This window comes from Camarhynchus parvulus, chromosome 2 (genome assembly GCF_901933205.1).
Source record: "Camarhynchus parvulus chromosome 2, STF_HiC, whole genome shotgun sequence".
NCBI classification, from domain to species: domain Eukaryota; kingdom Metazoa; phylum Chordata; class Aves; order Passeriformes; family Thraupidae; genus Camarhynchus; species Camarhynchus parvulus.
In genome coordinates, this window is record NC_044572.1 from 25838783 (window position 1) to 25853139 (window position 14357).

At 38.8% G+C, this 14357-nt stretch overlaps 1 protein-coding gene across 2 annotated transcripts; it reads left to right on the forward strand.

Moving 5' to 3' along the window:
- The first annotated feature begins 528 nt into the window (after positions 1-528).
- On the forward strand, positions 529-13685 carry MIOS (meiosis regulator for oocyte development). Of its 2 annotated transcripts, none has more exons than XM_030943407.1 (11): positions 529-668; positions 1514-2880; positions 3078-3176; positions 4120-4377; positions 5204-5373; positions 6987-7052; positions 7667-7825; positions 8569-8721; positions 9901-10105; positions 11153-11282; positions 11495-13685. In XM_030943407.1, the coding sequence occupies exons 2-11, from the start codon at positions 1584-1586 to the stop codon at positions 11589-11591; spliced, it is 2634 nt and encodes an 877-aa protein (XP_030799267.1). In that variant the 5' UTR covers positions 529-668; positions 1514-1583; the 3' UTR covers positions 11592-13685. The 2 variants fall into 2 exon arrangements, with proteins under 2 accessions (XP_030799267.1, XP_030799268.1); XM_030943408.1 differs by having other exon boundaries at positions 545-626.
- The last annotated feature ends 672 nt before the right edge of the window (positions 13686-14357 follow it).

The window sequence follows — 14357 nt, forward strand, 5'->3', positions numbered from 1 at the left end:
CATTACTTGAAGCTCTAATTGGAAGATTAACCCCTAATATGCAAAGGAATCAAACTTATGAAAGTATGAAAACCTGTGAACCGCGGTCCATTTTTGGGTTCAGCCCCTGAGGGAGCTTCGTCTGCCCTTCAAAGTACCTGGAGGCCCTTCAATAAATATAACCGCTTTTTATTCTCTTTATTTTGTCTGGCCTCTGTTTTTAGGTAATCTCAAAAGGCATCAGAATTAGACGGGCACAGAATGATTCAGGCTGGAAGGAGCCGCAGTGGGTGCTCTGGTCCAACCCCCCCTGCTCCAGCAGGGCCACCCTGGAGCCCATTGCCAGGAATTGCGTCCCGAGGGCTCCCGGCTCTCTCCAGCCCGGGGCTCTCCCCGAGCCCCGAGCCCCGAGCCCCGAGCCCCGAGCCGAGCCGAGCCCGGCCCTGCTCAGCCCGGCCCGCTCCGCCCGGGGCCGCTGAGGGAGGGCGCGGACCGCGGCCGGAAGCGCGCGCGCGAGCGGTGCTTCCGCTTCCCCAGCGCGCCGGAAGAGCCGCGGCCGCCGCCGGAAGCCCTGGTGCGCTTCCCGTTCCCCTGCGCGGGCGGCGGGGCCGCTGGCGGCGGCCGGGCTGGAGCCTCCCGCAGGCTGGGTGAGCGCTGGATGCGCCCGGGAACGGACGGACGGACCGACGGTGGGTGGCAGGGTGGCGGTCTCCCGGCTCCGGGCCGCTCTTGCGGCCGCCTCCGCGCTCCGCGTCTCCTGCCGGGAACGGGCGGCGGGCGGGGGCGGGGGTGACCTGCAGGCGCACAGGGGCGGCCCAAGCGTAGTAAATAATGCTGGTTTTTCATACTTCCCGATCTTGCCTCTCTTTTCCACAGTAATAGCAGAGTGTGTAGGATCTGTGGGGTCTGTTTGTATGTAAGCACGTGTGGTGCTAGTAGCTGCCGCAAGCGTAAAGGGAGTTTTGGCAGTAATGTGCCTTTTTGAATGTTGCTGGACTAAATTCGAGCCGAGACAGGATAGCATTGGGGCACGTGGTGGGACTGGGAACTGTACAATAAGATGACAATTTTAGTTTCTGTTGAAATCTTCCAAGACAGGAAGCCTTTCTAGCCTATGGAGCAGGCTTTAGACAAAACTGCCAGACTCTAATTTTTGTCACTTAGTGCTTTTTAATTAGGCGGGGACATTTTCTTCTAGATGTTTGAGGGCGTGGCTCTTTCCGAGCGGCACACCCACGTATCCTGCCACAGCGCATCTCGGGTAATGTCTTCTTGCTTAATACTGGTGTGGAGTTTGTAAACACAGCAAATCCTGTTGTCATCAGTTTGTAGGTGGCCGTGTTGGTTCTGCCTCAGTACGTACATACCAGCAAAAACAACAAGTGTTGTGAGGAGATTGCTTAATGACTTGGCCTGGAATGTGTTATGAGATAAACTCTTGGGCTAAAAGTAATTTGGTTTTGTTTGTTTAATGATGATTTCAGGTAAAGAACTTGGGTTTTGGTAATGTTCCTACAAATTATTTTCTCAACAGTTTCCGTATGCATGGATATCACCTGAATCTTCTTAGCAGACCTTAAATTGTGTGTCAGCTTACCCTAGCCATGAGTGGCTCCAAACCTGATATCCTGTGGGCCCCACACCACGTTGACAGATTTGTTGTGTGTGATTCAGAGCTGAGCCTTTATCACATTGACTCTGCTGTAAGCTCAGAGCTCAAGGCAGGGTCCTTGCGCTTGTCAGAGGAAACTACGGCTACGCTGCTATCAATAAACTCGGATACTCCCTACATGAAATGTGTGGCTTGGTATCCCAAGTACGATCCTGAGTGTCTCCTCGCTGTTGGACAGGCCAATGGCCGAGTGGTGCTTACCAGCCTCGGGCAAGATCACAACTCCAAATCCAAAGATTTGATTGGCAAAGAGTTTGTTCCCAAGCACGCTCGGCAGTGCAATACCCTGGCCTGGAACCCCCTGGACAGCAACTGGCTTGCTGCTGGGCTGGATAAACATCGGGCTGACTTTTCTGTACTGATCTGGGATATCAGCAGCAAATATGCCCCAGAGACTGCAGTTGCTACAGAGAAAGTGAGGCTTTCAGCAGGAGATGCAGAGGCAGGCCTGGTAGTTACAAAACCACTGTATGAATTAGGACAGAATGATGCTTGTCTCTCTCTCTGTTGGCTTCCACGGGATCAGAAACTGCTGTTAGCTGGAATGCATCGAAATCTGGCTATCTTTGATCTTAGGAACACAAGCCAAAAAATATTTGTGAACACCAAGGCTGTCCAAGGAGTGACTGTTGATCCCTATTTCCATGATCGTGTTGCTTCCTTCTATGAAGGTCAGGTTGCCATATGGGATTTAAGAAAGTTTGAAAAGCCTGTTTTGACCCTGACAGAACAACCAAAACCCTTAACAAAAGTTGCATGGTGTCCAACAAGGACTGGACTGTTAGCTACTTTAACAAGGGATAGTAACATCATTAGACTGTATGACATGCAGCATACTCCCACCCCTATTGGAGATGAAACTGAGCCAACAATAATTGAGAGAAGTGTCCAACCATGTGAAAATTACATTGCTTCATTTGCCTGGCATCCCACAAGTCAGAACCGAATGGTAGTAGTGACTCCCAACAGGACTATGTCCGACTTCACCGTTTTTGAAAGAATTTCTCTTGCGTGGAGCCCAGTGACATCCTTAATGTGGGCTTGCGGACGACATTTGTATGAGTGTACAGAAGAGGGAAAGGCTAGCTCCTTGGAAAAAGACATAGCAACCAAAATGCGCCTCAGAGCTCTCTCAAGGTATGGTCTTGATACTGAACAGGTTTGGAGAAATCACCTCCTAGCTGGAAATGAAGATCCTCAGCTGAAGTCCCTTTGGTACACTCTGCATTATATCCTTTATTTTATTGTAGTTTTTGTCCTAAGGAAGTAATATACCTTTATATGTAAACCACTTATATAAAATGCATTAAAATCTTTAAATACAATGCAACATCGTGTAAATATTTTGTATATGTTAACAGGATGTGACTTCAATTTTTTAAAAACATTTTTTGTGAAAAATTAAGCTTCCTATACATGAAAATACTTATGAAGCAGTATACTGAAGATATGGATCAAAAACTTACAGGAAACAAAGGTCCCTTAGTTTACACTGGCATTAAATCAATTGTGAAGTCATCTTTGGGTAAGAATGTTCTAACTTTACTAAGTATTGTTGTACTATGTTTGCAGAGTGATGCACTCATGAATTTGTCTTTGGCAATTGTTCAAAGAGACTATTCAAAAATACAAAAACAAAGTATTTCTGTTTGTGTTTTAATAATGTAAGTTAACAGGAACTTCCAGAGTTTTCAGTGTTCTTGGAAAGTCAGTAATTGTAGAAGCATAGTATCCTCAGAACCAAATCTTTGAACTGTTTCAAACATTTGAGTTTTGACTATGGTGCTAAGAATTCTTGCTCCCTGCATATTATACTTTTTTGCATAATATTTTATTCCCTACAGAATATTATATTTTTCAAAGCTCCACATCAGGGTGTGGTTCTAGAAAGGTGACTTTGCTGTTGTCACTGCTGTTGTATTAAGTACATTTGTAACTACATTTAAATAAGCTGACCTGTTCTGAAGTGGTGATCAGCCCTGAGTCATCACATTCTACCTCTCATGCTTGCTGAAATCTTTCTTAGTATAATTTATTATTTGAATACTTCTTTCTCTCTTCAATATATATCTTGTTAATAACTATGCTTCTTGGAGCAGAAAATGAGTCTTCAGTGGTGGGAAAGCTTCTGACACATTGATGCTGACTGAGAGCTGGTAGAGCAGGTGCTTGATGGTGTATTATATACTTTCAGTTTGAACATACTGAGAATTCCTGTCAAATGTAACAAGTGGTAGAAGAAAGAAAAAAGACTGAGAAATATGTGTTAAGCTTAGGTGCATAATTTTTAGTAGATCAAAATAATTCTGTGCATGCTGCTCCTTGCATGGAGTTGTAAGCTATGTTAAAGTACTAAAATGCAATACTCAGCTTTTGTACCTTGCTTTGTGATTGAAATCAAAGCCTTGTGTTGTGATTGCAATTGAAATTGTGATTTAAGCATCATTTAACTTCTTTCCCATTTCTAGGAGCAACAGAGAACCTCAGGCACAGCAGGAGTGGATCTGATAGACAGGCAGATATTATTCAGTATCTGAGTGAAGAGAGATCTTTGGCTTTGCAGCTCTGTGGGTGGATAAAGAAGGGAACAGACTTAGATGTGGAACCTTTCCTAAATTCATTGGAACAGGAGGGAGACTGGGAGCGAGCTGCTGCTGTAGCACTTTTCAACTTGGACATACGGCGAGCAATACAAATTCTGAATAAAGGGGCTTCCTCAGGAAAAGGTGTGTATTGTGTTTAGTTTTTTATCTTGGCACTATATCACATTAGTAGATTTTTTCTGTTAACAGAATTGTGGAAGATAGTATGGAAGAGATGCCTGTTACGTTGTAAAATTGTTACTTGAAACACTGGTATTGGAGCTTGACAAATCCTGCTATTTCACTCATCTGACTACCATATGCCATACTGTCTATTTAAAATGGATCGTGTGTTTCAGAATTTCCTTCCTGATAAAAGCCTCTGAAAGATTTATGTTCTGAACTAGTGGGATTCTTTTTGCTTTAATGGAACTGCTGGGGGAAAGAATGTCTGTCTGTGCTTTCCACAGGGAGGGGTCAGAGTGGAGACGTGCTATTTTCAAATTGAAGAATAAAATTGAACTTTCTGGCAGAATGAATATTTAGATTTAATAGTTTTTCTGTTTTTAGGAAACTTCTTGGCTTGAAACTTTTGTATAAAATTCTCCAGCTAGGTCTGTTAAACAATGGCTGGATATACAATCCTGCCTTTTCACTTCTTGTGGATATAAATTATGATAATGACAATCTTTTGTGATAGCTATTTCAAAATACCACAAGTAGTGTGGTGATGTTTAAAGAGGCTGTCATGCATGTAGATGCTGACTTACCTGAACAAAGGCATTTAAAGCAGAAGCTACTATACGTGGTAGTGTATGCACATTAATTTAGGTAGTGTTAATTCTACTGCATTTTATGTTGAATCCTGACAAAACATTGTGTTTCAAATGGATGCTTTCATTTACAGTTTTAACTGGAGCTTTTTTAAGTTCTTAACTTGAATAATATTCTTTCACTTTTCATAAATCAGGTGATCTGAACCTTAATGTTGTAGCAATGGCTCTGTCAGGCTACACAGATGAGAAGAACTCACTTTGGAGAGAAATGTGCAGTACTCTGAGACTGCAGTTGAACAATCCCTACTTGTGTGCTATGTTTGCTTTCCTGACGAGTGAGTCTGGTTCATATGATGGTGTTTTGGTGAGTAAATTTCTGTGTTAGATTAAAATTTCTTTATGCAATAGGAGCCTGTAGATACATGCACTTATGTAGGGGGAGTCCTATATACTCCAAGAATTAATCGAATATAAACCTATTCTTTTATCCTAGTGCTGGCATATAGCATATCTGTCTGCAGAAGAGACATCTCATATTAGTGAATAAGTCATGCATGAGCAGCCAAAATATAGATTAGAGTTAAAACATTTTTAGAGGAATTTTATTTTTAGCATGGAGTTATTAAGCCTCTAGAAATACATTATCAAAGTAATGTAAGCAGTGGAAAGAAATTAAAGCAATTAATAGTGGAATTGCAAAAAGCAGACTAAATGCAGGGGAGTTTGCAGAACTTTCATCAAGCTACATTTGCAATGAAGTGTATTTTATTTTCCCTTGCTTACTTGTTAAAATAATTTCATTTTGTTGAAAGAGTAAATAGAGTAGTTCCAGAGCTTCTGGAAGTGATACAGAAATGCCATTTAAAGGGCAAACAAAATCTTTAATCATGAGATACTTTGAGCCTTTGGAGGAGTTAATGTACTTGATTCCTGGTTAGAGATCAGTAGAAATACCTGATTCAGTAGGAATTATTTAGCCTTGGAGAAGACTCCTGTAGTGCAGCAGAGTAATTGGCCCAAAGCTGTTGAAAGTGAAGTTGTCATAATTTGATGCTCTTAGGGTAATGAAAAACAAAAATGGCTAGAATCCCAGAGGAGAGAAACCTGAATCTTTTTTTTTTTCTTTCTTTCTTTCTGCCTGTCTTTGAGAGAGAGTATTGTTGTTCTCTGGATGTTGGGTAGTACTTTTATAGATTTTTTTTAATTGATGAACTGGCAATTCACATGTGATAAGGTGCTGTTTGTTTGGGTTTAATTTTAATTTTTCCTTCAGTGAGACCTGTTGATGTCTGCATGAAAGATTTTGCCAAGCACATCTTGTTTTGGCAGTCACAATTTCTAATCTGAGAACATCAGGGAAAAATACAGGCATAGCTAAGTGTGAGAATTGATATAGAGAAGTATTTTTTTTCTGCAGTGTCACATCTAGTAAAATGAATAAAAAGTAAAAATACACTGCTGGACCCCAAGTGCTAATATACTTCTGGGAAATTAATTCTGGATGTTTAGTTTTTGTTTGCTTAGGGTGTTTTGTTTGCTTTGTTAACTTTTGTTTGCAATTTAAGGAAGGAATGAGTGGTTAGGCTAGTTATTATGTAAATACAGTAAGTGGAACTTGGTTTGTTTTTCTTCTGACTGTGACTTGATGGGACACCTGGCTATACATGCTGGAAGCACTAAGTCCTCTACAGGACTTGCAAAGTTTATTTTTGTAGAGTTTCACATGTAGGATATGTTGTACCAGACTTTCTGGGTAGATTGTTCCCATATCTGCGGTTTTCCTCTGATATCTGTATCTGAGTACAAACAAGTAAGCTGATATTTAGAGTTAGCCTTCTCCAGATGTCACATTTTCTTTGTACACAATCAATTTCATTGTATTAGTTACGCAGTAGTGCAAGTGTTCTGGTTTTTATATTGTGTTGGAAAATGGAAACATGTATTTGATGTCAGTAATTCCCATTTTTCTCTCTGAAGTATGAAAATAATGTAGCTGTACGAGACAGAGTGGCATTTGCTTGCAAGTTCCTTAATGATGCTCAGGTAAGTTTGTGATTGCACTTTTAAACAAACTTTTAAACTGGGCTTTATCCAGTGGCAGAAGAAACTGGGGTGGAGGGGTGAACAGTGGAAATAATGAGTCATGAGTGATTTATTTTTTCTTATCACAGTAGTATATAAGGTATGGTATCATGTGGTTTTTAGTTTGTACTTCCAGGTTAATTTTAGATTCTGTTTTTGGTTGGTTGGTTTGGGGGCTTCATTGGTTTTGTGGTTTTGGAGGTTTTTGTGAGTATTCATTACATGGTAGTTCAAATGCAGTTGCATTAACTGTACACCTGTTTTACTGGAGAGTATTTCTATTTCTTCAGTATTTATTTCCAGGTGTTAATGTTCTCTCAAGTTATGGTTTGGTTTTGCAGCAGAAATGTTCTATTTTAAATTCACCAAAGTATTCTAAGAATACATAACCTCTCTCCTTGCATTTTCTATCAGGAAGCCTAAAGTTTGTTTATAAATACTTGATTTCATGCAGTTTCATATGATAAAGTAATTTAACTTTTCCTGCATAACATCCAGCAAGCAATGCATTCTGTTAGCTGCAGATGCTGTTTTTACATGTATTTATATATTTCTTCATATATATTTTTTTATAGCTCAACAGGTTTATTGAAAAGCTGACAAATGAAATGAAGGAGGCTGGGAATTTGGAGGGAATACTGTTAACAGGGCTAACAAAAGATGGAGTTGACTTGATGGAAAGTTATGTTGACCGAACTGGAGATGTCCAGACAGCAAGCTATTGCATGCTACAGGTTAGTGTTTCATTCCAAAATAAATTTTATGGAGGAAAACTAAACGTAGTTTCTTTATCTTATGAACTAAAAAGTATTTTCTGTATTAAATTGGGACAATTGGTTCTTTGGTTATTTTTGTGGAGTCATCTGAAAAACTCATTGTTAACTGGTAAGTGTGTCTTCACACTCTCTGGTTGAGGTAGCTTGAGGAGATAGGGGAAAGAGACAAAAGAAAATTGTAATCCTTTTCACAGCTGAACTGGGAATACCCATTTATCTGCTTATTGCTGATGTGTTTCCTGACATTTTCAGGAATTTTTTTTTTGTTTTTGCTTTCAGGATTTTGGTAGGGAACAAAAATAAGGTTTTTTGTTTGCTTGTAGGCTTTGAGTTTGTTTTTTTTAAATAATGGATTTACCTTGGCCCTTACACAGTAGCAGCTATTGCCAGCAGTGTATTTAACTGCATATGCAGTCATGACAGATTGTGAAGCATGACAGAAGTTTGAAATCCTTCATCTCACAGACATGAGTTCTTAGGAGGACGTAGCAGCGCAAGTATTTTCAACCAGAGAGAAACTGAAGAAAACATTTATCAAACTCACATTACAATTTCACAGAAAATTCATCTTTTTCCAGGATAAATGGCACTGTATTATTTCTTATATCTTGTAGTACACTTTGTAAATGCTTTTGAAAAAGTGAGTAATATGTATTTTGTGCCTTTAATGTGTCTCTGACATTTTTTCCTGCCTACTTTAGGGTTCTCCATCAGATGTACTTAAGGATGAAAGGGTTCAGTACTGGATTGAGAACTACAGGAATCTTCTAGATGCCTGGAGGTTTTGGCATAAACGTGCAGAATTTGATATTCATAGGAGTAAGCTGGATCCCAGCTCAAAGCCTTTAGCCCAGGTAAATATAAATCCTGTATGAAATATGACCAGTTCAGAAAGGAACGTGGCATGGTACTTCTGTAAAAAAACCCTTGCTAGTTATATTTTGGTTTTCATGAGGAGTTATGTGCAAAAGAAAGACTTCAGCTTAGCCTGTCCTAAAAAAAGGAGGTGTCAGTTTTTTTTCAAATAACAGGTCTTTCAGAAACTGTAACCTATCAACACTTTTCTTCTGGAGAAACTGGGAACTCATTTGATTTTTTTTCTCTCACATGCTGAAAAATGAAATCAGAGATGTATCACCCTGAATTCTGTGTCAGGGTGAGACTGATGCTGAAACCATGGAACTAGTTCAAATTGCTTTTGTTTTAATTGAAAAAACTTCAGAGCTGTTTTGAAGCCCTTGAACCTGAAACTAAAGTGAACAGCAGCAACTTTCATTATCAGTTCTGAACGTACACTGACCTAAAAACTAACGCCCTGCCCAAGTGCTATCTTCTTAACATCTGGTGGCAGTTTCAGCCAGCATGGTCTTACCATGGCACCGTTTACTCTCTCATGTCTGCTAAGTATGTTCATTATGAGCTTTAGGGCCTGAGAGTTTCTGAGGAAAGCTGGTTTTGAATTCATTTATCAGTCATAGCTGTTTAAGCAGAGTTGTTCCAAGTGGGAGGGAGTTGAGTTTACTGCTCCTTCCGTATGTTGTTTAAGATAAATAGCCCTAAAGAATTTGAAATATGTGCTCCTTGGTGTCAAGTCACAACTTGTGACACAAGGGATGTAGATAAATAATATTAGGATAATCCTTATATTGAGGATTGTAGTGTGAGTCATCTGACTATAACAGAGAGACTAAACTTTATATAGTAAGTAGAATAAACCTAATTTCTTCTATTACTGAAGATACAGCTTTTATTATAATACCTTAAATAATATCTTTCAAAGTTTTAGCAACTGTACATGTTTCTATGTGCTTTTGAAGTTAGTGAGCATCATTAAGGTCTACTGCTCAGGGCAGGGCTGTGTGCCTTATCTATAAGCCAAGATGTTAAGAACTCCTTCACAAGTATCCTTGGCTTTCCAGAGCACTCTCTAGAATGTCTGGTAAATAAATGTTAATTACCTTGAATGGATTCACTCACAGGTGTAGCAAAAGTGGAACCAAACCAAAAAATTAACGGGCATTTGTTCTCTTTAGGTGTTTGTGAGTTGCAATTTCTGTGGAAAATCAATCTCTTACAGCTGCTCAGCTATTCCTCACCAGGGGCGAGGTTTTAGCCAATATGGAGTCAGCGGTTCACCCACCAAGTCCAAAGTTACGAGCTGTCCTGGTTGCCGTAAGCCCCTTCCCCGCTGTGCACTTTGCCTGATTAATATGGGAACACCAGTTTCCAGCTGTCCAGGTATGACACAAAGGGTTTTAGTTCAGCTGCAGTACTAGTTGGAGGCCAAATTAGCATTTCCTATTGAAAGATCTTCTGTTGCACTTCTTTTTTCTATTTGTGCTTATACTGTCAATATTCATACTCAGCCATAATTGAGAACTTGTTTACATCCCATCTAATTTTGGGATGAAACCTTTGTTTCAATTCTTAATGGTCAGACAGTATGCATAATAACTTGTTTCTCACAGTTTTCCATGAGATTGTCAGTCAAATTCCATGGTTAGACAGATATAAAGATCCAAGTATTGTGAGGATCAGTATTGTGAGCTTTACCACTGAAAGAAATGGGGAGTGTGTTTTCTTGTGATCAATTGTAGGCATGCTACATAAATCATTGAATGTAAATTAATTAATTTTTAGCTGGAAGAGGAAGAGATGTGTGGTGTACTTTCTGTTACTAAGTATGAAAGAAAGCATGCTGTCAGAGCTAAGAGGTATTATGACTGGAATTGTTTGGTTGTAAATGCCTTTGGCTTGGCATTATATAATGCCTAAATGAAAAGGATTTTGTCCATATTTTTAAGTCAGTCTATTACAGAGCCACGAGCAGCTGTACAGTTGTCGTTTTTATTTACCTCTTCTCATTCTTTCACTGATCTTTGTTATGTATTGAACTTTTTCCAATTCGTAACGTAGATTTTGTTGATATTTTTTATAAAGCAGAAGATTTCATGTGCAGCAGAACAGGCCCATAATTCAATGGATTATAAATCAATCAATAAGGCATAAATCACCATTGAACGAGATTCTGTCTGTAAAACTTGTTTAATAGAGTAGTTTAGCATATCTATAAGATAAGATAAGCAACAGTTTAGCAGTCTAATTCTTTTTTGGCACTCTTCCAGCTCTTAATATTTTTACTGACTTCTATTTTAAAATCACAATGCTTTTTCATATAATGTTCCTTATTTCAAAATAATTTTAATGGTGTTTCTGGGACTGAAATGTAAATGAAGTGTAATGATTTACAGCCATATTTGTGGGGGTGGGTTTGCCTCTGGACAGGAGGATCCAAGTCAGATGAAAAAGTGGATCTTAGCAAAGACAAGAAGTTAGCCCAGTTCAACAACTGGTTTACTTGGTGTCACAACTGTAGGCATGGTGGACATGCTGGACATATGCTGAGCTGGTTCAGGTAAGTTGATGTTAAAATTTTGTTATTTCACATATGTGTTCTGCACTGAGTAGACCATGTCTCCTTCCTTGTATTTATCATTATAAAATTTAAATAATAAAACTGAACTGTGATGCTGAGTTTTTCTGAGATGCTATAGCTCTGCACATAGTAAAATGTATAATTGCAAAATTATTTTACCTGCTTTTTTTTTTTTGGCTGTTGCTATTTAGGGACCATACTGAGTGCCCAGTTTCTGCCTGCTCTTGTAAGTGTATGCAGCTGGATACAACAGGGAATCTTGTCCCAGCAGAGACTGTCCAGGCATAAATACTGTTAGAAAATGTGTGGCTCTCTAATGGATGTCCATCATAGTCCAAGCAGATATTTTAGAGAAAGGTAATTTGTGACTTACTGTGAAAAAATAAATTGGTATCAAAGTAGTAAAATGATGTGTGTATGACTGTGCTTGGTAGAAACAGGTATTCCTGAAGTGAGCCTATAGGTACAGTGCATGGCCCTTATTCAGAGGACTGAAGAAAAGCACTCCTGGAATTGTGGACTCTTTGAATTTGCTAAAATACAAAGAAGACCTTTATTAAAAAAGTTTTCAGGATAATGCTGATTGGTCCCAAAGCTGACTTTATATGCTGTGAAAGCAGACCTTCAAAATAAACACTTGAAAAGAAGATGGCAAAGTAATGCTGTGGATTACTCTGTTCATTGTTTGATCACTGTCTTGTATGCAAATGTTTGTTTGCTTCCTTGTAAGTTTATTCGAAATGCCACTGCTAACTGCCTTCTAAACATTTTTATTTTAAAGAAAAATCCTTTTCTTTCTGTTCCCAGGTTTTGTTGATAGTAAAGCAATGTCTTTACAATTCAAGTTCTTACTTAACTAGGCTATATATCTAGCTGATGCAGATTTTAATGCTGAAGAATTTGGGGGTTTTCTCTCCTAGTGATGTCTGTATCTTAGAGAAGAGCTCCCTGTGAAGTCATGTGACTGTTTCAGTGCAGAGTGCAGGTAAACTATAGGAGGTTGTATCTGATAAATTTTTAACTTAGTACTGTGAAGATCTGAAATTTCAAGGACTGGAGACTTGTAAATATGTAAGTTTTAAACTACGTGCTGTTTTGACTACAAAAATATTTGAAGACTTTGAGATAATCAGCATTTCCCTGTACTTCTGAAATATATTGGGAAGTGTGGAATCAACCTGTATAAATCTTACTTCTGGTTACTAGTGGACACCCATCTGCTCCCAGTTTTGAGTAATTGATCAGAGTACTTCTCGATGTGTTACCAGCTGGAATTAAGATTATTAACTTGAGAGAACATCAATGATATTTTGCTAATACTGTGCTAGGAGCTAATTGGTATTGTTGTCCTTGACTTTGTAGGCAACATTCACACAAATTAGGGAAAAAAACAAACCTGTTTTAAGGTATGTGATAATAACATCAGTTTACTTGGTGTGTGTTTATTTACAGTATATGAGTTACTCAACACTTGTGTGCTATGAAATACTAAATGGAATGCTAGCAATAAACTGGTACTGTTTGCCAGGACTGTGAAAATTGGTGTTTCAAAGAGAATATATTGTAATATACCACTAGTTCTATGTGCTCTAGTGTAGTTTCAAGAAGATAAAATATGGAAATGTACAAGATGTACATGTACTGTGGATGTACAAGATTACATTCAGAACTTTGGGTTATATTTTCTGAGTTAGCATTAATGTTGTAACACATCTGCTACATTTATTTTGATCTAAAATTGGCAAAGATAATTTTTTAAGTTAAAAATCTAAGAGGTACTTGATATTTCTAGGCATGGGAGAGCAGTTCCTTTGTTTTTCTTTTTAGAATATTTATTTCTCATTCCAGTATTTTTGCACACTTCACATTGCTGTTGAAGAGCTCTTCAAAATGTTCTCCATATATAAATGTAAACTGGGGCTTACTGTATGATACCCTATTTATATAAATACAGGCAATAAAGGTTTTGGTTTATGTAAATGAGGATTGGTAAGTGTCAAGAGTTTGTTTTTTATTCTTGTGTAGTAACATTTAATAAATTTCCCTGATAATTTCCATGTTGAGGTGAATGCAACTACCAACATACAGTGTCTCATTTTCTCATGTAAAGAAAATTAATCTGTAAGGCTTTCACCTCGACTATAACTGTGTGTCAAATTCTATCACTAAGTTAAATTACATGCTCACTTTAATACTTATATCTTTGCAGTGTTTTGGATTATGAATGTGTATATTCTGGCACTATGGGTTTTGGTTGTTGCAATTAGTAATCAGGCTTTCAGGTCAGTAGTTACACAATTTGTAAAATTTACAAAGCTAAAGTTCTTGTTTTTTAATTATGAGTTTTTTCTTGTTTTGTTTTTAAATTAATAAATTGTTACTTTTGGGGTGATTTCTTGTTTTCTAACAAAAATACAGCTACACCCATTTTATTAGCTGCAGTTATCTTTTTGTTTACTGTTCCCTGGTAAATCTCAGCTCAACTCTGCTGAAGGTGTTCTTGCATGCTAAAATGTTGTGATCTTTTGGCTCATGCTGATTACATTCCATTGTTGTAATTTTGATAGATGTTCCAGCCTTGCAGCCCCTCCTTGATTACGCACAAGCACTTTATCATCACACAGGCTCCTGCTCATGAGCACCACATGAGCTGTGCACATGTCCATGTCCAAGCCAGGACAACAGAGCAGGCAAACAGGGTCAGCCAAGAGCCCAGCAAAAAGGTACCAAGTCTCAGAAATAAGTCATGAATGTAGTGGCAGTAGTCCTCTTCCAAATAGCATGAACTTCTAGAATTCTGCTCCAGTTACAGCATTCACTTCCTATGCCCCTTCTCCTCTGCCAGGTTCCCACCATGCACCAGCCTCTTGTCCTTGCAAAGAAGTCACCAACTCCTCTTCATACCTTCCATTACTGGCTTTGGTGACATCCCTGTCTGATGTTTCTGATTCAGTGGCACTGGTGCCTCCTCTTTGGTCAGTGTCCCAGGAAACCCCTACTTCCCATTTTATTATCTATGGGGGCTGGCAGTTTCTCACCTTTCATTGTGTGTGG